The sequence below is a fragment of the Topomyia yanbarensis genome, chromosome 3 (genome assembly GCF_030247195.1).
Source record: "Topomyia yanbarensis strain Yona2022 chromosome 3, ASM3024719v1, whole genome shotgun sequence".
In the NCBI taxonomy this organism is placed as follows: domain Eukaryota; kingdom Metazoa; phylum Arthropoda; class Insecta; order Diptera; family Culicidae; genus Topomyia; species Topomyia yanbarensis.
The window spans coordinates 249,651,060-249,678,847 of NC_080672.1; the positions used below are offsets into that span (position 1 = coordinate 249,651,060).

At 35.1% G+C, this 27,788-nt stretch overlaps 1 protein-coding gene across 3 annotated transcripts in view; it reads left to right on the forward strand.

Moving 5' to 3' along the window:
• LOC131686689 (uncharacterized) overlaps positions 1 to 27,788 on the forward strand; it is a 209,890-nt gene that overhangs the window by 120,239 nt on the left and 61,863 nt on the right. For all 3 annotated transcript variants that reach the window (XM_058970572.1, XM_058970573.1, XM_058970574.1), the window contains one exon: positions 23,606 to 24,002. In XM_058970572.1, coding sequence (XP_058826555.1) covers positions 23,606 to 24,002 — 397 coding nt within the window. The remainder of the gene's footprint in view (positions 1 to 23,605; positions 24,003 to 27,788) is intronic.

Genomic DNA, 27,788 nt, shown 5'->3' on the forward strand with positions numbered 1-27,788 from the left:
GATATGTCCCTCCTCAAGAACGAAAACAATACTGAAGACCTGCTTCTCAATGATCTGAATTAGACGGCTCTAAATAACAACGGCATTACATGAACTTTGTAATTGGTGCGCTGGAAATCGGTTCACTCCTAATGTATCTAAATGCCCTGAAATTTCTTTTATATGTAGATAAAAACCAATTCTGTGGATGTCTGGGTCACTTGATAGACTATAAGGCAGAGTTACGAATATTCAAATTCATTGAATGAAAATTGATCATATTCAGCCGCATTCGTTTTCAATATTCAGTGACGCAGCTGAAAACGTCAAACGAACAAACCACCCATTCATCCATGCAGATTTTCATTCATCTCCGATTATTACACGAAGCGAACGTGCAGCAACGAATCAAACGCATCAAAGTAAGCCCTGTCACAATGTGAGCGATAATAATTCTCGACAAACATATGATTACGGCCTAAAAGCCAACTGTCAAAATCCACTTTGAATGGAAATTCCGGACGAACCGTTACACGCCAATCACAGATGTTGGTAGTAAACGAAAGAGAAAAGTTTTCTCTTTCATAAACTGCTATGAACTGTGTTCGACTAATAACGGTTTGTCTGGAATTTCCATTCAAAGTGGATTTTGACAGTTGGCTTTTAGGCCGTAATCATATGTTTGTCGAGAATTGTTGTTTTATATGCTTTACCGGTATTTGAAAATATTTGCCTAGATAATTAGTGAAATGAATATTATTGTACGATATTCAACTGAATGAATAACTTGGATTTTTGAATGAATATTTTTTCTATTCACCACCAGTCGCACCAGGTTCATTTTCAGCCGTCCAAAAAGAGCTTCGATTATTTTTAGCTTTGGTGTAAGGGTTGTCAGAGATTTTAATACTCTGTTGGATTCTAATTACCTTTCAGAGATCACTTGGATTTATTATAAAAATTACCAAAGATTTTACTAATCATTATAACTTGCGAGTACTACATAGTGAAAGAATCAACAACCATCTGGGAATCTGGATCAACAGGATTGAATCTATTCTAGCCATTTTTCTTCATAATGCTCTTAAATCTCTGCCATATCGTAACCCAATGGAGTTGCCACCTCATATAGATCGCTATCATTTGTTCGATATGGACATTAAACACATTTGTAGAAAGGCTAGGGAAACGCCCGACTGGTGAAATCTCCAAAATCAATGCAAAAGTTTAAGATTGTGGGACTTTTTACTTTGACTGTCAGATTAGTGGTTATGGACAGAACGAACCATTGAGAGCGATGTGTGGTGTTTTAATGGAGTTTATGACTTTATTGACTTCTCTCTACCTTGTGATGATTTTGGAAACAGGCTTATACGACTAACTTAGTATACGGGATGGAGTTTATAAAGAAATTTCGAATGCGTTAAAAATCATAAGGTTTTTCCGCACATTTCAAAAATTCTCTAAACAACTTCGAATGGCCTTTTCCTCTTTCAACATCTGGTTATCGGGGAACGGACTAGGTACGTAATCTCTAATTTTACTCTTCTTGTCAGCGATTAGCAAGTAATGGGTCAGTAATGATTTGAAGGTTATGATAATACAAGGCTAGATAGAGAAGAGAAACAATGTATGAGGAAGATAGTTCTTTTCGAGTTGATGCCCACGATTGCGTATTGTGAGTACATCAGATTACTGCTCATTTGAAAACGTTAAATCCAACATGGACAGTCTTTCACTACTTACCTGTTCAAAAGCAGCTTGAATAATTCACACACGAACACAATCACACTACACCATCTGGGCAACCATTACTTTGCATCCTATGATCACTCGCGATAATTTTTGTCGAATAGCCCAGATAACCATCGATAAAAAAGCATTGTAGCTGACAATTTACTGTCCACCTCATTAGGAATCAAAATGAATTCCTCCAAATTGCACTTTGCCCGTGAGTAGTAGGGGATTTGTGCGCATCCCATACTGTAGGACCTTTTCACAATCGTAGAAATATTCGAAATTTCTGGAAAAAAATGCAAGAACCATTTTCTCGAGCTGCGAATTTCCGAGTGCGGCGCGTTTCACTTTAATATGTACTGCAATGGGAAATGTAAGTAGTAAGCTTATGTTTATGATTTTTGAATTATGGTTCAATTTTACGGAAGCTTGATTAGCGTTCAGTATAGGGGAGATTAGGGATAGAGGAACTACGGGTCTAGGTCAACTGCTACGAATATTTGTCACGTTCATTCTACAACATAGAAATTTAATTACATTTTGCACAGAAAAAATAAATCACAAAAGAAGATATGATTATTTTTCATATTAAATCACTGCGGGGATACTTGGACCATTTGACATACACAGAAAAAAAATATTTTGTAATTTTAAATTTATTTTCATGCACATATTTGGAGCATGAATATAAATGCAAAATTAAGTTCCACCACAAATACACACAACTTGTCGTGCTTTTTTCAACGAATATAATTATAATTTAACACTTTGATTGAAAATTACAGTTTCATTAAACGGCAAACCAATGCACTTTAATATATTTTTAATCCAATATTGCTGTAAAATAAATGACATGTAACTTCGGGTGCGATTTGTGTTTGCGTGAATGTTGTGGGTGTGACGTGAGTGACAACGTTTGCTCACATTTTCATACTTGACATTGAGTCTCACATTGTAGTTCCGCAGTGATAGTGTTCGGTATTTCGTGATTTTTCTCAAGGCGGCTTGCTTTGCTGTTTTACGTTGCCGTAACTCGACGGATTGCCATGGGGACTTTCGCTCATTCCGGTTTACTTTCTTCGGGACGAATCAATCAATGGCATACGCCATAATATGAGTGAAGGTCTGTGCTGCTTGATCAACATCATTGCTATCGAGTAAGTTATCCCAGTCAAGCTCAGATATAAAAACAGCGATGCTGCGGAAGTCTGCATTACGATAGTCGTAAACTGGATCAGGGATATTTTTGATTACACGAGGCCGTTCTTGGTTCAGCGAAACAAGGGGTCTGTGATGAGGTACAGTTTTCAACAATGGAGCTGGTGCGATAGATATAGCCGGACCAAAGTCATTGGCTCTACCAAAACAAAGACTGTTGTCGTTTTCGTTAATCACGTTGTTGATTTGAAGAAGTGTGGCTGCGCTGTAGCTGTCGATGAGGTAGATGCAGCTTGCGTGAAAACTTGTTTAGCGGTGTGCATCATAACTCAAAATCGTGCTCAATCTGTGCATAGTTCTTCTTCACACCATTGAATCGATTATTGAACTTATAGCACTTTGAAACCAAAAATGAGATTTTCGTCAAAAAAAAGGTTAACATTTTGTTGTAAATATAATAATAACATTAATTTTGTAAAACGTTCTTTTAGCCCTAAAAAAGGCACGCGGGTCTCAGAGTCCCGGCACGTTACAATTTTTTAGTTACAAAAAAATGTGTATGCAGTATAAGCTTGGGCATAGAAATTCTGATAAGTAGCTTTGAAATCTATAACTAAAATAAAGAATTGTGAAATTTTCATCTATGGAGTGATGCGCAGCAATGTTTGAATTTTCTACATGCACAAAAAGGCAAGCCGGGGTCTGGCAGTCCCGGTGTGCATGCAATATTTACTAAGAATACCACGCGTTTTATACATTAATATTTATCTGAAAAAAAAAATATTTTGATGAATTCCTCTCCATATTAGCAGGATTTTTTTTCAAGTTTTAATTGATTTTATCTTTTTACCTTTTTTATCAGAAAAACCTGTTTTAATCCACCTAGAGGTGCAATTGTGCCTTTCTCATTTCTCCAAACTATGATTTAATAGCTGGTTCGTACAATATAACATTATGGAAATGTCTTTCATTCTTATTACACTTGGTAAGTATATATAAGAGCACCTTTTTGCATTCATCGCGGTATCGGTTTGAATCGGAGTTTTCTATGTGATCGCAATCCACAACCCGTAACTCCGGAGCCGGAAGTCGGATGGAGATGGAATTTAATATCAGTTTCCGGGGATGCAACACCTTTCATTTGAGACTAAGTTAATCAAATCGGTCTAGCCATTTTCGAGAAACCAATATAACCGTTATTCTGAATTTGGATGCTTCCGGATCCGTCGATGGTGGCCAGTGTGGTCAAAGAGACTTTGAATGACTGTTGGTGACCTAGATCTACAAATTCAACAGTTGTGTTTACATTTTGGAAAAAAAATCACCTTTTTACATTCATCGCAGAATTCGTTAGAATCGGGATTTGCTGCGTGATCGTACGTATCACACTGTAATTCAGGAACCAGAACTCGGATCCACACAAAATTCAACAGCAGCTGATGGACCTTTCATTTCAAATCAAGTTTGTCAAAATCGGTTCAGAAAATTCCGAGAAACCGATGTGGACAAATCAACAAATTTTGTTTTGTAACCATACTCTTCAACTCGTAATCCGGAACAAGATGCCGGTTGAAAATGAAATTCAATAGCAACCTATGGGAATATTATACCTTTCATTTGAATCTTAGTTTGTAAAAATCGGTTCAGCCATCTCCGAGAAACCGATGTGGACAACTGAGTCGAATGTTATATGAGACTCGGCCCTCCGGGCCTCGGTTAGATAGTTGGTTTTTGGAGCTATTGCATAAGCTTTCTATATGAGAAAGGCAAAAGAATAATATTTAATTAGCTTAATCAGCATGAGCTCAATGTTATCTTCATTTTGAAATGTTTGTGGAATGGGTTTGAAAGTGGTGGCAATGGGGGGTTAGTAGAGTGGGAGTGGAGGATGCGTCAGAAATCCTTCATCTTATTTCGGTATACGGGGTGGATGAAGGAAATGCGGGCGTGAGGGTGGTCCAAGGGGAGGGGAGTGATGAAGGAAGGAGGTGTAAGGGCAAGGCGCTGAGGGGGGCGGCGACGGAATACTCAATTGCATATTTTGCCTTCCATTTGAGACTTGGTTTGAGAAAATCGGTTCAGTCATCACCGAAGAACCGATGTGACTTTAATTGTGGAATATGCCCGGAATTCCGAACTTCCGGAATCGTCGATAGTGGACAATATATTCAAAGAATGTTTGATTGGCAATCAGTGATCTAGATCTGCGATTAGAAGTAATTTGGTGACCATTTCAATAGATTTTTTGCCTATGAGGTATTACGATTGTAACGGTTTATATGGGAAATTACAGTACGACCCTGCTAACCAACCTGTAACTCCGGAACCAAGAGTCAGAACTGAATTAAATTCAACAGCAGTCAATGGTATTACAGTATCTTTCATTCGAAATCAGGTTTGTACAAATCGGTAGAGAATTCGTTGGGGAATGGGTGTGATATTATCTTAGGAACTTGGCGGGTTCCCCGGGGGCGTCATGAACCGTCATAGGTGGCCAATGTGGTCAAAGCTGCTTTAATTGATCATTAGTGATCCAGACCCGCAAACTAGAGTAATGTTACATCAATTTTAATATGTTTTACATCATTTTAACATCATGGTGGTACTAGTTTATATGGGAATTTGCTGTGTGACCGCACTCTTCAACCCGTAACTCCGGAACCGGAAGTCGGATCAACTAAATTCAATAGCAGCTTATGGGAGCGTTATACCTTTCAGATGAAACTAAGTTTGCGAAAATCGGTTCAGCCATCTCTGAGAAAATTGTGTGAGTTTAAATGACACACACACATACACACACACACATACATATACACACAGACATTTGCCGATCTCGACGAACTGAATCGAATGGTGTATGACACTCGGCCCTCCGGGCCTCGGTTAAAAAGTCGATTTTTACAGTGATTGCATAGCCTTTCTTTATATGAGAAAGGCAAAAATAGCATACGATAATCACGTGTATCATATTTTCTTGGGTAAATACTTTCATTTCAACCGCTGTGGTCTACTTTACAATTATTTGGATCCAACATAGCCTAACTTTGTCGTTATTGTCTATTTTTGATGTCTATTCTTGGTGTTATAGTTGTCGTAATTAGAAGCAACAAAAAATGAAATGGCTACAAGACGATCTGCCCAAGTTTTCAATCGCCTTAAGGAATCTGAAATAATGGAAGAAATTCGAGCAAATTCAACAGCAGACGATGCTGAAGCTGATTTGCAAAGCGAGGAAGAAGATGCTAATGATTTTGCTTCCGACGATGAATCTGATGCAAACTGAGAAGAAGAATCTGAATATGTACTCCGATTATGCACCGAATACTCACTTTTTGAAAAAAAATTTCACCTTTTTACATCCATCTCCTTATGCGCTGAAATCGGGATTTGCTGCGTGTTTGTACTCATTATCCTGTATTTCCGGAACCGGAAGTCGGATCAATTACTAATTCAACAGCAGCCAACGGGAACGCTGTACCTTTCATTTGAAACCGCTGAGCAATATGTATGTCATTATCTTAGGAGCTTGGTAAGCTCCCCGGGGACATCAAAAACCGTCATAGCTGGCCAATGCGCTCGAAGCGCCGTCGATGGGTCATTAATGATCTAGGCATGCAAAGCCAAGTAATGTTGCACACATTTTAATATATATTGCATTATTTGGACATCATGGTGGTACCAGTTTTCTATGGAAATTTGCTGTGTGATCGTACTCTTCAACCCGTAACTCCAGAACCGATAGTCGGATCAATAAGAAAATCAATAGCGACCGATGGGAAGGTTGTAGGTTTCATTTGAGACTAAATTTGTGCAAATCGGTCCAGCCATCTCCGAGAAAAATCGTTGCGATTGTTTGCCACTTACAAACATCCATACATACATACACACATACACACACATACAGACATTTTACGATCTCGACGAACTGAGTCGAATGGTATAAGAGATTTGGCCCGGCGGGTCTCGGTTAAAAAGTCGAAATTCCGACCGATTGCACAAACTTGCTATATGAGAAAGGCAAAAAGGAGCCTGAATTTAAACGGGCCTGTGAGGCCCGGCTTGCCCTTTAAAGTTAAGATTTTAGCTTGCCTTCACAAGGGTTAGTTACCCGCGTAAAGAAGAACCATATTTTACTGTGAAAATTATGGAAAATGTTGTTCAAATGTGGCATCATAATTTGCAAATTAATTAAATAGACTAACACTCTCAGTTTCGAAAACAAAAAATATTTTTTAAAGCTTTTTCATGTTCTGCGTATGACGACTGGGATGGTTAGATTTATGGGAATTTGAACAGCCGTTTTGCTTTATGCTTGACTGCGACAGCCGTTCAAATTCCCATAAATTTTTAAGAATGATATTTTTGTCACCGAAAATACCTTACCCCTCCTCTCTTCAACTAGAGGATTAAACTAGCCCAGGGTCATAAGATTTATTGCACTGCTTATTCTTAAAATTGGAACTTATATGGATTTATAGGTTTGTTAATATTGTACTGCTATCAAATTAAAATAATTTTAATCATGGGTGTCGTATGACCAATCAAAAAAAGTTTGTATGTTGCATATGAACAAAAACAAACTGCACTACACTGAACGTCAACAAAAGCGGTAGCAGTTTCTGCAACAACAATCATAGCAATGGCACGTTAAGACAGAGAGTATAGTAGCGGCTGATCATAAATTGCAAGTAGCCAGTAATAGCCCAACACGAGATTCCCATACATGTTTTGATTGGTAGGAGTGGACGATAATGGGATCAGCACAGTTCGTTGCACTGAGATTAGCTCTCTAGATTCGTATAGGTAATATGACGTTGTGGAGATTCCCTCTCGCTGGCCATGGCAAAGGGCCGATGGCCGGTTAGACCATTATTCAATTAAGTCACCGTCGAGCGCGTAACAAGTAAACTCGTTTAATTTTAATAGAAATCAACCAGCGATATTTCCTACTTTGATGGGCATGAAGAAAGTGAAAGTTTTTCATATCTTGTCGGAGCAGCAGCTAATGGTCGCGTCTTTAGAGCATCTGTTGAAGAAGAAATTTATTAGCCCACTGTTTCTGTATGCGGTTAGTATGTAACGGCGGCTTTAGTATTTCTCACCATCTCGAAGGTCTGGGCAACTGCGTGTTAATAGCATTAGCACAGTGGGGCGAAATCACAATTTGAAGATCATTGGTATTTGTGACAAAACTATTGACTATAGCATTTTTATGTTTTCGTCAACATATCTTAGCGTTAAAACAATGATATTAAAAAAACAGATTTCTGCTTAGATAGATATGGATATTGCCGAGAAACGATTTACTATTCACTCTATCAATCCCTATTAAACCTTTGACAAATTTGGTTCAAGCATCTACAACTTTTTAGAATATTGTAAATATTACAAAATAAATAAAATAAAAATTCGGAATATTTACTCTATTTCTAACCTAACTATAATTTATTTCCTCAATATATATATATATATATATATATATATATATATATATATATATATATATATATATATATATATATATATATATATATATATATATATATATATATATATATATATATATATATATATATATATATATATATATATATATATATATATATATATATATATATATATATATATATATATGTATATGTATATATATATATATATATATATATATATATATATATATATATATATATATATATATATATATATATATATATATATATATATATATATATATATATATATATATATATATATATATATATATATATATATATATATATATATATATATATATATATATATATATATATATATATATATATATATATATATATATATATACAGGGTGTTTGGTTCATGGTTAAGAACCTCTCGGGGGGTGATAGACTGCCATATTTGGAGGAAAAAATTGTTCTACACATACCATCAAATCTCAACCGTTACAGAGTTATTGAACTTTTTGTGTAAAAAACTTATTTGTCTTAAAATACCTCTAACTTTAAAAGTATACTTTGTATTTTAAATGTTTCAGTTCCATTCGAAAGGTAAGAAAATTTCCCATTGAATGATGTTCTCATATTTTTTAAATAATTAGTTTTAATTACCTTTTAGCTGTAAAGTAGTTAAAAGTTAGTGTTTTTGAGGAGGTTTTTGCTAATTTTCTCGAAATAATGAAGTATGATTTTAGCAATATCCATTATCCAAAAGTTGGGTTTTGGGACGATTCATAATTAGTTCTTGGACGTCATATTTCTATCTCTTCTCATTTCTTTGTAATTTCATTACTATACTTTTCCTGTAACCGACTTGCAAGTGCTTAAAAGACTCTAATCTAAAAAATATGCTTTATATCGTTATTTACAAGATTTCATTGGAAAGCTGAGAAAATGTCCTATCAATGCATGTACAAATATCTTTTAGTTAAGTGTACTAAATTATTTTTTACTAACGAAATAACTCAAAATTTGTGTTTTTGAAGAGTTTTTTAATTATTCTAATTATTAACCAACAAAATTTGTCGTTACTATTGTTCATTTGATGCCCCTTAATGTTCTCTATAATTTTTTATTAGACACTTTGTCTATATCTCTTTTCATTTTGCTACTATTTAATAGTTAACACAGCATGGGCTCTCCACAAATGTAGTGGGTTCGAAATCGTTATTTTTGCATATGAAACGATGTGATAAAAACGATTTTGCGTCGAAACCAAAAGAGATAATTGAATGGAGTCAAAGAAAGAACTGTAGAACTTGCTGAGATGCATTATTTTTATGATAATAATGGTGATGTTTATTATTTACTATTTAAAAAAAATAACGAAAATGCTAATAAAAGCACTAACTTTAAACTAATTTACTTTTAAAAGAATACTAAATTCACTTAACTGAAAGGTATTAATACATTTTTCACTGTAAAATTTTTCTGGCTTTCGAATAAAAAGAAAAAAAGTACAATAAGTGCCATAATTTTTCAATTAGAGCTCGTACTTGTGAAAATGAGACAAAAATATCCAAGTAGAATAACCCAAAATCATGAAAATAAGAAAAGGTAAGTGTATCATGTCAAAGAACGAATTAAGCAGCTTATCAAGACTAACAATCTGAATTATTAAAATGATGAGGATTAGGATTTTCAAGAAATGAAGGAAAAATCGTTTAAAATTGTTTAATTTTCAATAAATTACTTTGAAAAGGCTACTGAAACTCATTAGCTGAAACATGAGAGGGCATGCCTCAATGCGAAATTTTCTCACCTTTCGAATGGAACTCAAACATTTGAAATATAAAGTATACTTTTAAAGTTAGAGGTATTTTAAGACAAATAAGTTTTTTACACTAAAAGTTCCATAACTCTGTAACGGTTGAGATTTGATGGTATGTGTAGAACAATTTTTTTCTCCAAATATGGCAGTGTATCACCCCCGAGAGATTCTTAACCATGAACCAAACACCCTGTATATATATATATATATATATATATATATATATATATATATATATATATATATATATATATATATATATATATATATATATATATATATATATATATATATATATATATATATATATATATATATATATATATATATATATATATATATATATATATATATATATATATATATATATATATATATATATATATATACAGGGTGTTTGGTTCATGGTTAAGAATCTCTCGGGGGTGATACACTGCCATATTTGGAGAAAAAAAATTGTTCTACACATACCATCAAATCTCAACCGTTACAGAGTTATTGAACTTTTTGTGTAAAAAACTTATTTGTCTTAAAATACCTCTAACTTTAAAAGTATACTTTGTATTTTAAATGTTTCAGTTCCATTCGAAAGGTAAGAAAATTTCCTATTGAATGATGTTCTCATATTTTTTAAATAATTAGTTTTAATTACCTTTTAGCTGTAAAGTAGTTAAAAGTTAGTGTTTTTGAGGAGGTTTTGCTAATTTTCTCGAAATAATGAAGTATGATTTTAGCAATATCCATTATCCAAAAGTTTGGTTTTAGGACGATTCATAATTTGTTCTTGGACGTCATATTTCTATCTCTTCTCATTTCTTTGTAATTTCATTACTATACTTTTCCTGTAACCGACTTGCAAGTGCTTAAAAGACTCTAATCTAAAAAATATGCTTTATATCGTTATTTACAAGATTTCATTGGAAAGCTGAGAAAATGTCCTATCAATGCATGTACAAATATCTTTTAGTTAAGTGTACTAAATGATTTTTTACTAACGAAATAACTCAAAATTTGTGTTTTTGAAGAGTTTTTTAATTATTCTAATTATTAATCAACAAAATTTGTCGTTACTATTGTTCATTTGATGCCCCTTAATGTTCTCTATAACTTTTTATTAGACACTTTGTCTATATCTCTTTTCATTTTGCTACTATTTAATAGTTAACACAGCATGGGCTCTCCACAAATGTAGTGGGTTCGAAATCGTTATTTTTGCATATGAAACGATGTGATAAAAACGATTTTGCGTCGAAACCAAAAGAGATAATTGAATGGAGTCAAAGAAAGAACTGTAGAACTTGCTTAGATGCATTATTTCCTTGATAATAATGGTGATGTTTATTATTTACTATTTTAAAAAAAATAACGAAAATGCTAATAATAGCACTAACTTTAAACTAATTTACTTTTAAAAGAATACTAAATTCACTTAACTGAAAGGTATTAATACATTTTTCACTGTAAAATTTTTCTGGCTTTCGAATAAAAAGAAAAAAAGTACAATAAGTGCCATAATTTTTCAATTAGAGCTCGTACTAGTGAAAATGAGACAAAAATATCCAAGTAGAATAACCCAAAATCATGAAAATAAGAAAAGGTAAGTGTATCATGTCAAAGAACGAATTAAGCAGCTTATCAAGACTAACAATCTGAATTATTGAAATGATGAGAATTAGGATTTTCAAGAAATGAACGAAAAATCGTTTAAAATTGTTTAATTTTCAATAAATTACTTTGAAAAGGCTACTGAAACTCATTAGCTGAAACATGAGAGGGCATGCCTCAATGCGAAATTTTCTCACCTTTCGAATGGAACTCAAACATTTGAAATATAAAGTATACTTTTAAAGTTAGAGGTATTTTAAGACAAATAAGTTTTTTACACTAAAAGTTCCATAACTCTGTAACGGTTGAGATTTGATGGTATGTGTAGAACAATTTTTTTCTCCAAATATGGCAGTGTATCACCCTCGAGAGATTCTTAACCATGAACCAAACACCCTGTATATATATATATATATATATATATATATATATATATATATATATATATATATATATATATATATATATATATATATATATATATATATATATATATATATATATATATATATATATATATATATATATATATATATATATATATATATATATATATATATATATATATATATATATATATATATATATATATATATATATAAAGCATCTTAGATAAAGAAATTCAACATGATTTCGTCCACTTGCTTTACAAAGACAATATTATAAATTTGAGCAATTACCAGAAAACGTATTTTCGTCTTTTGTGTTCTATTAATAAAAATTTTTGCCATTTACTAAAGTACCTACTTCAAATAAGACGAAACACTCACTAAAATATAAAAGTGTCATAACCAATAGTTCATCGTCCCACCGTGCGATGTGGTAATATCAGAGTGGCGTAGAATTGCGGCCGCCTGCACGTGAGAAAATAAACATTACCATCACCGATTGTGTTCAGTGATTACGCTGCCGTATTTTTACAGCAGGTGCTGCAAAACAAAACCTTTCGGGGCATCTTGACGAGCGCTTTTATTGGGCTTACTAATTGTTTTTTAAAACGTTTGCGCGAATAAGTTTTAAGTTGGCTTAAACATTGTATTTAAACGATTTTCTCCCATCTAGACAAATATTTCCCTCTAATCATTTACAGTTAATTCAAACATACGTACCGTTATAAATCGAATTAGCAAACTGGAAAGTTTCTCCGATATCCACCAAAAGACCAAGCATCGCATCAAGCTGTTGTGTAACACTGGAAGAAAACGATTCAAAGGAACAAAATTCTGAACATTATTTTAAAGCATCCTCCCTAGTTTAGCACAAACGAGTTGCGCAGAATCGAAATTATGACGAAGAGTTTTATAAGTAATTTCCGACAAAAATCGTTGCAACAATCAATCACAACGATTAGCTCATTTTATTGATTTTAAGTCAGTTTTTAAGATTCGCTTAGCACCTGCTCACCGGTTTTCGTGAAATAATATTTTTTGAATGGGGGATATGATGTGTTGCTTCTGATTGTATAAATATTCCGTTAAAAATACTTTTTGTTAAAAATATACTCTTAAACTTGATTGCACGATGAAATCATAAATTTTATTTATTAAAAACTACTCTAGATAATTGTATGAAATTTTACACACGCATAGAATGATATTATTTATCTTATTAAATTATATTTACCGTGTAATTGTGTAAATAGCAGCGCCTTGCATAAATTTTTAACGCGCTATTGTATTTTTTCTTGTGTTCTTCACGCTAAAAAATACAAAATTTGACTTTTTGGAATGGATGGGAAATCGTCCGCCTTTGCGGTGGAATACCCCACTATGTGGCCAATTTGTCCAAATAACCTACAACATGTAATGCAATGCACTTTTTTTGCAAAATGTTGCAAGGCGGGTTATAGAATTGATCGAAAGTTGTCCTCTTACCCGGTGGAGCCAGGTTCATGGAATACCCAAGGATGTAGACATTTCGACAAAATAACCTTCAAATTGTCATCCAGTGCACTTGTTTTGTAAAATCATGAATCATCTCGCAAGACGGATTTTAGAATAGGTTGAAAATTGTCCTCCTTTCTGGTGGTACCGGGTTCCTGGAGTACCCCGGAGAATGATCAATACATTCAAAAACCCTCGGAATGTCACCATTTGTTTTGCAATACTATGACGTTTAATGAGTCGCAAGACTGGTTTAAGAAACGATGAAAAGTTTTTTTTTTCTCTTCGGAAAGGAAGATAACCCAAGCTCTCCCAACAATATATCCGGAATGCGATTATTTCCGAAAAAGTGGTCTCTGTTCCTGAAACTAGACGACTTTTATGATCATTTTCAAAAAACTGCATTAAAATTTGTTTGAACGTGACTGAGAACCACTTGAAATTTATTATTTTCATTGAAATGCCCCCTTACGGAGTAAATTCAAATTAAACATTGCTCCAATCTTAATACAGGATTTGTGCCATTCACGCACAAAAGTAGTTTCATCGAAAATTTTCCCCCTGGGAAGAAATTTTGGTGGTTTTTCCTCATTAGGAAGGAATATAGCATATTGTCACAATCGTTGACGTTTTAATTTTTCTATATCTTCGTAAAATATAGTTTGTTTCTATATGATACAGTTTTCAATTTATTATCAATTTAATGGAATATGTACTCAGTGCACAACACATTTTTGTTTGCGTTATGGCTTCTTAAGAATGTTTTCCCAATTTCTCATAGAGATACAAGTAGTAGATGGAAAGTTATAGCGTTTTTTAATCTTGCTTTCTTATGGGGGCGTGGTTGTTACTTGAAACTTTAAACGCGATTATCTCGAAATCATGTTTTTCTACAAATGTTGCGGTGATTCGGATTACCGAAAAAGTTTTTCTAACCTGTAACCACATTAATTACGGAATTTGCGTTTTGACGTCTTATCAGAATCCGACACAAGTTAGTGAAGTTTCGACTGCATTTATTCTCATCAGCTTAATCAGAACTACTTTTCTTGTGGGACATCATACAGAACTAGGGGTTTGCTCCGAAACACAAATAGTGTTTTCGTTTTTTGGCGCTAGTGTAAATACGGCACTAGTTTAGCCCTGTCATTAACTCTTTCACGATCAACTTTTTTTCTGTGCATAACTATTTTCGCTTGAAAATGATATAGTCAAGAAACACGAAAACCTTTGTTCATAAAGATAGGTGCTTCCTTCGCAGTGCTAGAAGCTGCTCATTTTTTAACTTCCAATGCTCAATACAATTCTTCTAGAATATTTACAATAGTCCAATTGCGTGGAGAACGTAGTCAAAGACAGTCAAAATTGATAGGTTTTATCAGTTTTCAATAATATTACGAAATAACGAACATATAAGAAAATTTCATTTTACGTTGTCAACGTAAACTGTCCCTGGCATCACTGCTCCATTGGGATCTAATCAGACTAATTGCAATAACTTCAGTACTCGAACTGATACTTGAAACTGTTAGTGCCCAAATGAAAGGTATTAGTTATATTTATTCGCCTTACTTAATTTTGTGAGCAAAGCTTGCCTAAATGAAAAGTTATAGCTGTTTGAAAACGATGTTATTTATTAACAACACGGCCATGAAAGGGTTAAGTTAGTGTCCGACTAATGTATACTTTCAGTTGAGTTGTTGGACTGTAACCATAGCCATGGCAAGCCTCTTTGAAAATAAACGAGTTTTGCGGAAATTGTATTCAATAAAGTGTAGCTACATATCTTTACACTAAAATTCTATATAATCCCCTTAACAGTGCTGCACACTACTGATTCAGGTATTCTGAGAATTTTCGCTAAATTGAAAGCAGACCACGAAGGATATTCTTGGTAATTGCAGAAGATTGCCTCTCACCAGCTTTTGATTTATTTCGCGAAATTCTTTGAATCTATTTCTCATACTGAATCTCCAGGAGCTTACTGATTGATTCAAGTAAAAATCGAGTTTTTTATCCAACCAGTTGTAAAAACGTTTCTCAGTGTCTGTCACATGACGTTTCCATGCCAATCCCGTAGCAATTTGTTGATATAAATATTCGCAAGCCTCAATGCGTCATCCCTATTCATTCAGTTTCGTACCCCTCGTGGGGCGGCGAAGAATGAAGCCAGCAAATCCCCGAAAAAAGCCCCTACGGCAACCCTCGCTTTGTTTGTGCACCATCCAATATCCAAGCCCAGGCACGTCAAAATCAGATAGACACATTAATTTTCAATTTCACTCGAGTGCGTGCACTCGCAAAATGCCCTTAATTGAACTCGGCCGCTTCGTGACGTCGATGGGGGTGGGGAAGTGGCATGTGCTGGTTAGATATCGAGTTGCGATTCATCATGTCTTCTTTTATGACAGCTCGTGCCGCACAGCCAGTGTTTTGGAATAATGTCCTCGTCGGATTTTTTTTGGCAAACTTTATATTCCATTCATACCTAACTAGGGGATATTTCAACCGTTTCAATGTGGGAAACCTGGTGAAAGATGTTCACTAGGTTCTCTGGATGGATGAAGAAGTTTTCCTGTTGAAGTAAAATTTATGTACTTTGTTAACCCGCTTGCTTGCGAAACTATATCACAAACTCATGATAAGTAATCCTTCTTGAGAAGAAAGGTCTGTCCCTTTGTAATTTATGTAAATAATTTAATCACTTCAGGGTGGCTGAAGCATTGATCCGGAAAAGCAATCGACCGACCCTTCGGTCTACAACTATTTGATGGAACTTGTGGGAATTTATGGGCAAGTTTGCTCCCATCTGTAAACCTGAGCAATACATTTGAATGACTTCTGGTCACAGAGTTAATTATAAAAGTTGTTTCATTATGCAAAATATTAATTTACAAACTAGCATTATTGCGGTTCACATTCCTTACATACAATCCTGCGTCAGTGAGTATTTTTGGTAAGAAACGAAGGGCCAACATTCATATTCAAATTTTATATAACGATCGCAAAGGGGTGCTATTTATGCTACATGTTTCGTAAATATGCCCGGACGTACTTAGTCGGAAACGGGCACAGTATACGGAGAATAATTTTTCGAAGTTGGAGGGAGAAGGTAATTATTTCTGCCATGTTGACCTTCTTAAATGTGTATTTTCCTTTTGGTGTTGTTTCATCGAATCATAAATTGTAGATGTACAATTCGAGTTAGGCTGGAACTATGGTTTTTGAATCAGGATCAGTTTCATTTTTTTTTATTTTCACGACACCTTTCAAAAGAAAGAAATTAAATAAGGAGCTCCAAATAATGGAATTTTTTGGACTTCACCAGTGGGATCTTCAGGCTGAAAAATATTGTGACACTAAATTCCTCTGGTTTATACAAATATCTGTGACGTCCCATCCCAAGTTAGTGTTTCCAGGCATAACAGAAATGAAGAATTGTACTAATCTGCACAGACGTTGATTAATCCTCTTCGAAAAAGTTTCGCGGCCTTGCTTATACACTACCGTAGCAAATTCTTAATGTGTCTCTTGAAAGTGTGCGTAAATGGAATATTAGCTATTCTTTTGAAATTTATTGAAGAATTATACTAGATATATACATGAGAAAAATTGATTTGAATGACAAAATGCCCCAGAACTTCAACTTTTATGAAAAAAAATTCGTAGTATGAACGGCCTTGTCAAATTGTACCACTGGATAAAGATTATCCAAATGATTTTAAACCTTTTAAAATTATCTTAAAATGGATTCAATCTCTATTGCCCCAAATATTGAGAAACACAAACTTACGCTCAAATAAGAGATGTAGTCATCATAATCTGGTAATCAAATTATTCCGGATCAGGACTGATTGAGAAGATACGGTTTATGAAATTCTTAAAATAAACCGACACCATTACATTAAGGACGAACGAGCAATGGTGCAATAATCGAAAACGAAAATGGTAGGGGAGAGTGGGTACACTTGATCCCACTTTTGTTTTTCTTTCACATAACTGTTTTAATGAAATAAAAATTTTGATTGCAAATATCGTTATTTTGCAGTCAATTCAAATTGTAAGAGCTGTGAATAATATGTAAATCCAAATACCATGTCCTGTCAGTAATATTAACAGTTTTGAAAATCATGTAAAAATTAAGTTTTTTGTAAAAACGTGTGGTAAATTGTGTGCCTACTAGGGCTAAACAAACAGAGAACAGAAAGTGAAGTCTGATATTTGCAGTAAATCAGTGCTGTTTGACTGCCTTTTCCAACATTCAATAATGTATATCAAAATTTGTTTGCGAAACAAACATTTTAGTTCCATTTACACTGTCAGGTACTTTATGTAAGAGATTATTTCTATTCCTATACATTTCGGAATTGTGTGTGAGAGTTAATGATAGGGATCAAGAGTACCCAGTGTTACAGGGATCAAATGTACCTGTTGTATGAGGTGAACGAAATTTAGTTTTTTTTGTAGAAGTTGTGTAACTATTTCTTCGAAAAACGTGTTTTTTAAACAAAAGCCCTAATAAAGTAATTGTAGTTGAATATATTCGTAAATAATTAGTTCGACGAACTCACACAATCGTTCAAAAAATCGTAAAAAGATCTTCGAGATGAATTTTAACCCATATTTTCAAAAATATGATACAACTTTTCCGAAACAATTGTAATTCATTTGATTTGTTTTTTAAACATCATAAACTACCAAAAATGTCATTTTCTTTTTATATTGTGATAACTTTTTGTGTTTAGATTCTGCGATATGGAAGGGGAATCAAATATCCCCAAGGATCAAGTGTCCTCACTCTCCCCTACCGTGTACTAGATCTTCACAAAAACCGAAATAAAAGTACTTTAACAATATTCTACATAAGTTGCTTGATTTTCATGAAAATCGAAAGCGCGGCGTTCAAGGCATATTTTTTTTCTTTTTGACAATTACGCCATGCATGCATGTAAGAACTAATCTAAGTTAGTGTGAGTTATTCGTACCTTTATACAAATGAGATTGATTTTAAACTAGAGTGTTGAGCCTATTTTTGTAATGTGCAATTTATCGGTTGTATATCGAGAAATTAACGCAAACTGAATTTCCGCCTAGCAAGCAATCAAGAAATTGGCTTACTTCATTTATTTGAGCAAAGATTTCTTCAAGTATATACAGCAGACAAAATGTTAATCAAGTTTGATTAGCTTTCAGAGTAATTCTACAACACCAAAAAAAGTTCAAACATTCACGCTCTTACCGCCCGAGGCCATCATCGCCAAAAAAATAAGTTTCTTGAAGTGGTCGGTGTTAAGTCAGACCGGACTAAGCGACATTGTAATGTTTTCGAGAAAAACGAGTTTACAATTTGAATCGCTGGACTCTTTGCGTTATAATTCGAAATTTATTTTTGCTATAATTCTTGCTTATTATAACACAATTCAAATCTGGTAAAAGTCGAATATAGCTGATGAAATCTTTATCCAGTGCTATCATTACCTATCTCTTTTTCAAGATTTTGCGACTTAGCTCAGCCTGACTTAACACCGACCAAGTGATACTTCAACATGATAATTTATACTTAACATTCATTATGTCAATCGTCCATTATGCCTAATGTTCAATATGTCTAACGTATTCATGCATAGTGGGGCACATACGTTATATTTATAAACCATTTTCTAACTGATTATATTATATTTGTCTTGGTATTGGGGACAACACAGTGATGTCCCTATCCTCTGTGCAGTAAAGAGAAATTGAAATTACTCCCCACACTCTGGCAAGCAAAACGAGAGCGCTTCTCTTTCGTTCATATACACCACCGTATTTGATATGTGTAAGCGCATGTTGATGGCAGAGGTAAATTTTCATACACCCAACACTGGAACGATCTAGAGTGTGAAGAAGAGCCCTTGAAATTCTCTGTGGCGCACTCAGATAAATTCGCCACCGCGCGCGCCACAGAGTCGCTGTGGTGTATTCACTGGCGTGGTTTCACTGGCGTGTATTCACTGGCGTGTGATCTTTGGTTTGTTTTCGTCTTACAAGCAGCAGCGCGGATGAGATTGATTTGATTTGCACAGGTTGTTGCGTTGTCCAAAGCAACATCGAAAAAGAGACATTCGGAAGTGAAAAACGCTTTTAGTGATGCTTTGCACATCACACTGAAGCACCATTTTAATTCTTTCCCATTTTAATTCTGTCGATTGATGAAAAGTTTTTTTGTCACACGATGGCTTCTAAAGAAAGCTTCGTTGACACTAAAGTAGCCTGACGCTTTATCCCATTGAGCTATCGCCGTAATATTATAGAACGTAGTTTTTTATATCATGTTAATCTACAGGTTTTTGGAATCTTTGGAAATCCCTCGGAAATCCCCTATTCGAAGATCGTGCACGATGTTTTCATAGGGCGAACTTTTTTCTATATATTCGAACTTTTATCGCAAGCGATCTTTTCTTCTTCCGATATTTGCTTGAACCGAATAATGTTCCCAAACATCGGCACTCTTGAAGTTCATTGACGATTTTTCCGTAGCGATATTTTATATTAGTGAACTTTTTATTAGAAAATCGGCGATGAAAAGATTCTGTTGTGAACATTGATATTTTGATATTTTCCCAACACTGGTTCCTAGTACCTTTTTGATAAAACACCTCATTCAAGAATGTTATAATGAGCAAACACCTTATTTGTTACTTGAAAATACGAAAATTTCATAGAGATTGACAGAGATTCCGACAGATACTACCAGATACCTAATACTTTGCTGTTGATATTACGTGCAATGAATCCGTGCATTATAATTACGGTATAAAATACTAACTGACGCAAAAATCTAGAATACGTTTAATAAAAATTGTTGCTGCTGACCCATTTATAACATCCTTTTATGGAACACAAGATTCATTGTTCATTTAAAATAAGCGTGAACACTAGTGGCCTTTTTTCTTGACCCCAAAACTGAGCCAATTTATTTCGCTCATTGACACGCAGAATCCCGTTCCTAGCTCCTATGCTCTTGAAACATTCGCTTTCGCCTGCTGTTTAAACGATTTCCACGCAAAATAATAGACAAATGAACGAATGAATAACGGGTGTACGCTCAATTGTGATGTTGTATGTAAATTAATTATCGTCACAAGCGTATACCTAATTTTACTGAATATGTCAAGCCTGTCGACGAAATCTAAGATTTCGTTTTAAACTTGTAGGATTAAGTTATAATAAAACTATTAATACTTATAACACGAGTTTGCATATCAGGTGCCTCTGGTCATTACAAAACTCTCTATACGTAAAAAGTTTTCCCAATTTGCTCCGAGGACCGAGTACTTTTAGTTTTGCAGGTAGTGTAACAATACTTTATAAACTCGTTCGCTTTACCAAGCAACTTGTATGAAATCTTCAGAAGAAAATCATTCAAGCTTGAAATAAACCACCACCATCTTCACAACACAACGCAACAAACAACCTGTGCAAATCAAATCAATCTCAACCGCGCTGCTGCTTGTAAGACGAAAATAAACCAAAGATCACACGCCAGTGAATACACGCCAGTGAAACCACGCCAGTGAATACACCACAGCGACTCTGTGGCGCGCGCGGTGGTGACATAATCTGAGCGCGCCACAGAGAATTAAAGAGCAAGAGAGCACGGTTATCTCGTACCCAACTACCTCAACACCAGCGCACACTTGAAATCGGTCTATACAGCTCCGAAAGAAAGAGCGTTCTGCTTTTTTCTGTGGTGTGTGATCATTGTATCCTCTGTGTAGGCATCACACTTATGCGCCAGTGCATCACTAGGGTGAAATGCCATCACTGGGACAATACATAAACTTACTTGTTTAATCGTTAACCATTCCAAATATTATTATGCTATTTTCCTCAAATTAAAATATAGTATTTTTAAAAGAGATTATCTGTAACGGAATGCTTTCAATATTACACTCACAACAAAGCTGTTCGTCATAGCGTATTTATGTTTTATTCAATGTTTGAAATGCGAATGTGAAAACACTCTTTCTATTCGTCAACAACGAATGAATTGGATTTTTTTTTCGGAAGTACTACTGTATATTCAAGAAACGGATGAAATGTGTACGTTTTTCGATGGGACTTTGTTTCACATCTCTTAAATTCTTTCCACTGGTTTGAAAATGCTAGGACGGAGGGAGGTGAGTTTATCGATAGTAATCATGTGACTATCCATTCAAGTACTCCACAATACACTTTTCTTCAATAATATTTTTAGTTTTTGGATTTTAGTTGAGCGGTTCGGCTTGGAGAGCATTCACCGCAAACCTCTGCCAAAAAACACGCTTCGGGGAATGGGCCATAACTCCGACAAGCTTGAATATTTCTTTTAATTTAACTTGGTTTTTCTATCTTCGATAGTACTACCAACCAACTGTCTTTCGCTTTTACAAATAAAATGTGCATAACACACTTTAAAAATATTACGAACTTAGTGCACTTTTTCGCCACTACTTTGTATATAAAATCTATGGTTCATTTCTTATTATGAGTGAGTGGTCCCTTCAGACTTTCCAACACTCACCGCGCTAGTGAGTATCATTGCATCATACACAAAAAGTTGCCATTCGTTACTAGCTTACTAGATAAATATTTATACTTTCGACGAAATAATTGTTATTTTGTTGCGATGTTATTTTCAAAGAGGTTATAAGATTAATTTTATTTGGCCGCACATTTATCGCAGCCGCACGGTTTATCAAGAAAGAACCCGACAGAACGCAGTGCGGTTTTAAAACCGTTTTACCAAATTCTCAAAATTTATCTCAAAATTATGAAACACGTGTTTTTTAAGTCTCTGGAAAGGTAAAAGTGAAAACGTGCTTATCCCAATACACAGCTGATATTGAAATGATAACTAAAATGAGTATGGTTGTTGAATACTTGAATTATAATGATTGGAATATATCAGGAATTTTTCCTTCTTAGTCAGTGTTATATGAAAACTTTGGAAATAGTTACAATGATTTCGGGAATGATATATTTAAACGGGTGATGCACACGATTCGAGTTTTCGTTGGTTTCAAACACGAGAATTTTACCGTTTTCAGGTTAACTTTGTTTTTACATTGGTTTCTAAGAACGAAGCTAAGATGTTGACACGTACTCCATCGATTGTAGGACAATTAATTAACGAAACCCTCCCTTATAGATCCAAAATAGGCTCTTTACCATATATAGCAAACAAATGACATTTGTTTTGCTGGATTCATTCTGGATCACTTTCAGTTGCCTGAAAAATAAAAAAAGTTAATTGGTTTCCCATTAGATTTCGCATTTATTATTAAATCAATATAGGAATAAGCAGCATAATTGATTTTATTTGAGATAAAATCAAACCATAACAAAACGGATTTGTAAAGATAATAATTGATTACAGGAAACTATATTAAAGATGTGGCTAATATTGAAATCATGATGATGAAGTCAATGCTAATTGCTTTACCCCAGCACATGAAGTCATTTCTTATTTTATATTTGTTCGTGAGCCCCGCTATCCACAGTGAATATTCTTGGAAAGCATACACAGGTGTCAATAATAAGTACGAACAACATGTTGTTTGGCTTGTTATTTGGCCAATTAGCATAAGCTCAGAATATACACAATTCTTGAGTTCGCTCAAGCTTGACTAAGTGGTACATTGTCACTATATTTGAGCTCGTTATGTACACAACACCGCCGTCATGTTGTACCGAATCACCATGCCCGATGGAGCAACCTAATTCCTCATTTGAATTGAATAACAAATATCATGTTTCTTCTATTCTGTCCTGGTACACCCGGGTTGTTGATCCAGTACTAGCTTCACTATAATAATGAATATATCTTAATGAAACGGTCTGAGCTACTTGTACAGATGTCATTTATGCTAACCAGTCTGGTTCCTGACTAGTGTATTAGTCCATTAACAGCAAAGAGTCCCCTGTATTAATAACAAATGTTGCTCTTTCTTTTTCAGATCTGTATCGGCCGACAACCAGTACGAGCCGGATAGGGAAGGATCAAACGAAATCATACCTCCGCCACGTTATATCGAGTTCTTGAAGGCCGAACGTGATGCTATCGTGAGCGATTCGATTTCGCCGCCTCGTTATATCGAGGTGCGCCAAGGACGCATCGTGCTGGAGTCACAAAAGTCGAACGAAATCGACAATAAGACTGTCGGGGTGGATTCTCTTGTTCGCATTGCCAAAGAAAAACTGTACATTGGATCGCCTACTATGCCTGAACCACCCGATGATTACGAGCGACCACTGCTGACGCACAGCCAATCACAGTCTCCAGTGCACGAATGTGCGAAACCGGGAAGTCTGAGCATAAATTCCTCGTACCGATCGGAGTCCTGCAAAAATACGGTGAGTTTGGTTTTATAATTGGAGAACATCATTGTAAATTTGTTTTTACGGTAGGAAGTGAGTTTTCCACATGGTCGAATTGACGTGGTTTGCATTCCCATGCGTTTACCAACTGTTGGCAGGAGCTCGATTATAGGTAGCAGGAAGACAATGTAATAAGTGGAAACGTCTCTGAGTTTAATTTATTATGGAGTAAAATTTTTATAGAGGTATCCTCAAATTTCATCGTAGTGTGTTGGAATTTTCTTTCTACTGTGTTAAATGGAAGAAAAGGCGAAAGGAAAATGACTTACCCATAAAAATAGCAGGATGGTACTTCAGGCGGAACACTTTTGTCTTATAAATGCGTCGTTCGCACAACATTCGGTTTTTTTAAAATAATTTGTTCCACTTGGCTGGGAATCAAGATTTCGCTCTCCCCTCTCGTTTCTACAACGGTGGCCATTCGAGTGAACCGTGTGAAAACGGGTCTAAAGGTTACGAAGGGTTATTGTTTTACATTTCTTTAATTCACTTTGGATGAGATTGTACCTGATATATGTATTTAGAGAGTCATGTTAAGCGTATGTTAATTATCTTGTAGTACATGGTCTATTTCTTTGTATCAGCAGGTGCTACTTGTTAAAGTAGTTTACTTTGTGTAGTCTTCTTTCATTTCTGCATGAAAATTAACGTAAATACAGAATAGTTATACTAAACTCAGGGGTAGGGTGATTTGCTTATCTTGCTTCATCTTATTGTACCATACAGTCAATGAAAGGGGCCATGAATAAATGACGTAGCATTTTGGGGGGTAGGGAGGGTATACCAAATTTGTGACGAAGTGTGACGAGGGGGAGAGTAGGGTCAGAAGTTGTGCGACGTAGCATTAAGTTTAAATTTTTTTGACGGGCACCCGTTAATTCTAGGGGCAGATCACTTGTGATGCATGTTTAAAAATCAGCTAAATTAAATGCATTTCTTTCCATCAAAATAAAAATTCTAAATGTATTTTGCGTTGCGTGCAATGTATTTTGCGTTGCGTGTAAGACGTCAAAACCCTACAAAAAATCAGTCCTACATTCAACAAAACGTCGAACAAAGTGAATCAGCGTAGGACATTTGTTAAACAAAATTTTCTGCGAGGGAGTGCAAAGGTGATGCAAAAATGGAAATTAAATGCATTTTTTTCTAATTTGATGCAAATTTGTTATATATTTCTAGAGTGATCTGCCCCTAGTATTAATTAGATTAATTCTCGACAAACATATGATTACGGCCTAAAAGCCAACTGTCAAAATCCACTTTGAATGGAAATTCCAGACAAATCGTTACTAGGAGAACATAGTTCACAACAGTTTATGAAAGAGAAAACTTTTCTCTTTCGTTTACTACCAACATCTGTGATTGGCGTGTAACGGTTTGTACGGAATTTCCATTCAAAGTGGATTTTGACAGTTGGCTTTTAGGCCGTAATCATATGTTTGTCGAGAATTAGAGAAAACAATTTAATGTTCCTCCATTCCCAAAATGCTTTTCACTCGGTTTTTCATTTTGTAAATTTTACTGTTCGAGGAATGGCAGGCTCGCAAAGAAATTGAAAGATTTTTCAAGCGGATTTAAATTTCCACATTAGTTAGCTATTATTGCTAACTAGTAGACTTATTTTGGTAGCTGAATTAAATTTTCTTTCAGATTCAATCAAAGAAAATTTAGTAATTTAGTTGAGCTTATACCACAGATCAACAGACATAACACTATGAGGGAATTCCCTAAAAAAACATCGATCCGACAATTTTCGCAGAACACTAGCTCCACCTTTTATTCACGGTCCCAAACACTCAATTACTGGTGAGTTTCCCCTCAGGTTTGGGAATAATTTTTCACTAGTGGTCTATCCCCCATATGCTTGTTCATATGTCAGTGGCGCCATAATTTCAAATGTGGCCACAGTCCCAACTGTAAATATATTTAAAATGACCGTTAAAGCGGGCGAAGCTTTGTTTTTGAGTGTTATGTCTGTTAGTCTGTGCTTATACTTCTTAAAATCGTTGGTCGTTGCAGGATTGTGAACTTCTCTTCATGCTTTATGACATGTAAAATGCTAAACAAAACTATCCACACTATATTTGGCCTGCGTTAAGCCAAACCGAGCTGAGCGCCATAATTTTTTTCGTGTATTTTTCGTACCAAAATTAATTTTTCGATAACTTATCATTTACATAGAAAGTTAAAGAACACTGGCTTGCTTTCGTTTGCTATTTGGGCTCCCAAAACATAACAGATATTAGAGTTCCTGGTGCTACATTGGACGCTGGAGCGATTTTAGATAAAGTACCTCAAAATGGCGCTTGGTCCTCTTTGGCTTAACACAGGCCATTTGTCATAAAATGGGCTTGTTTAGTAGGCAATTTGCTGTTATAATGAAAATGTTGATAAAAGTCGGCAAACATTTTGTAAGGACAAATATTTAAAAGAATTGAAAAACATGTATTTTTTTCATCTCCCTGTCGCGTTGCATGGGGGGGGGGGCTTAGGAAAATGCTACGTCATTTACAAGGGGGAGGTTAGAATTTTGTGACCAAATGCTAAGAGGGGGGAGGGAGGGGTCGAAAATCGCCAGAAAAAAGCTACGTCATTTGTGTACGGCCCCAAATGTGTGATTCAATTCGTAAAATCAGTGCAATAGAAACAAATTTCACCCTATTATTTGAGCCCGCGCGATAAATAAAGACAGCAGAAGCTGCTTTAATCAGTAGCTTCAAATGTTTAAGGTGACGATAGCAACACTGCGTTGATCCTGTTTTATATAGTGCTGGGTCATTAGACCGAAAGCCGGTAGGCCGAATGTCGTTCGGCCGAATGCCCCCAGTACTAGAGATGGGCGAAACAGTTCACTTCGAAGAACCATTCCCGATTGAACAGTTCTGTAAAAAGAACTAGTTCAGATGAACCGTTCTTCCGTTCAGCTGATATTTTACTTGTATCTACCGAAAGTCTCTCAAAACACTCGATTATTGGAGAGGAACCAAACAGATGCTGCCCAAACTATTATTCCTCTGTATGCTTCACAAGTTTCTCAAGGGTGGCGATTTCTTCATGATGTATAACTAGAGAAATAGAGAATGAGATGAGTCGTTCGCTTGTGAGTCGTTATTCACCGGTTTCATTCTGGGAGAGCACAGAGAGCGGTTTGTGGGACGGCAAGTCAGTTCATTTTCATTCGTTCGCCTAAAAATCGGTTCGAGGAATTCACCGAAGGGCTTTGGGTTATATTCAGTGCATTCTCTTTGAACAGAATTGAGAACTACCGTTCTTTTAAAAAGAACTTCCGTTCGCTCATTCTCTTCGAAGAATCAGTTCACTTGAACCGTTCGCGAACGAATGGCCCATCTCTACCCAGTACCGGTAAAGTACTGGTACTCGAATATTTTTTTCAAAAGATTCGAGAAAAGCTTTAAAGTGAAATTGAATGCTGATGTCTTATTGCATCAGAAGGTATTTTTCGAATGCGGCACCTTTTTTTAATTTCAATATCTAGGTCACTTTGAATAACTGCCAAGCGGTGCGACTTTCATCGACTTCAACAGATGGTAAATGTGACCCTATTATCAACAGTAAATCGAAGCGAGAATATGAATCCGTGTACGTTGGTCGCATTTCCTCTCGGCATGATCACTTTGATGTAGATTGGTTTCGACTTTTTTGCATACTAAGGCTCCTAATTTCCTTTAAACTATGTAGTTTTGCTGACTTTTCCAATCACTAAAAATTACGAATCTCTCCATTCGAAGCAGTTCACCAACT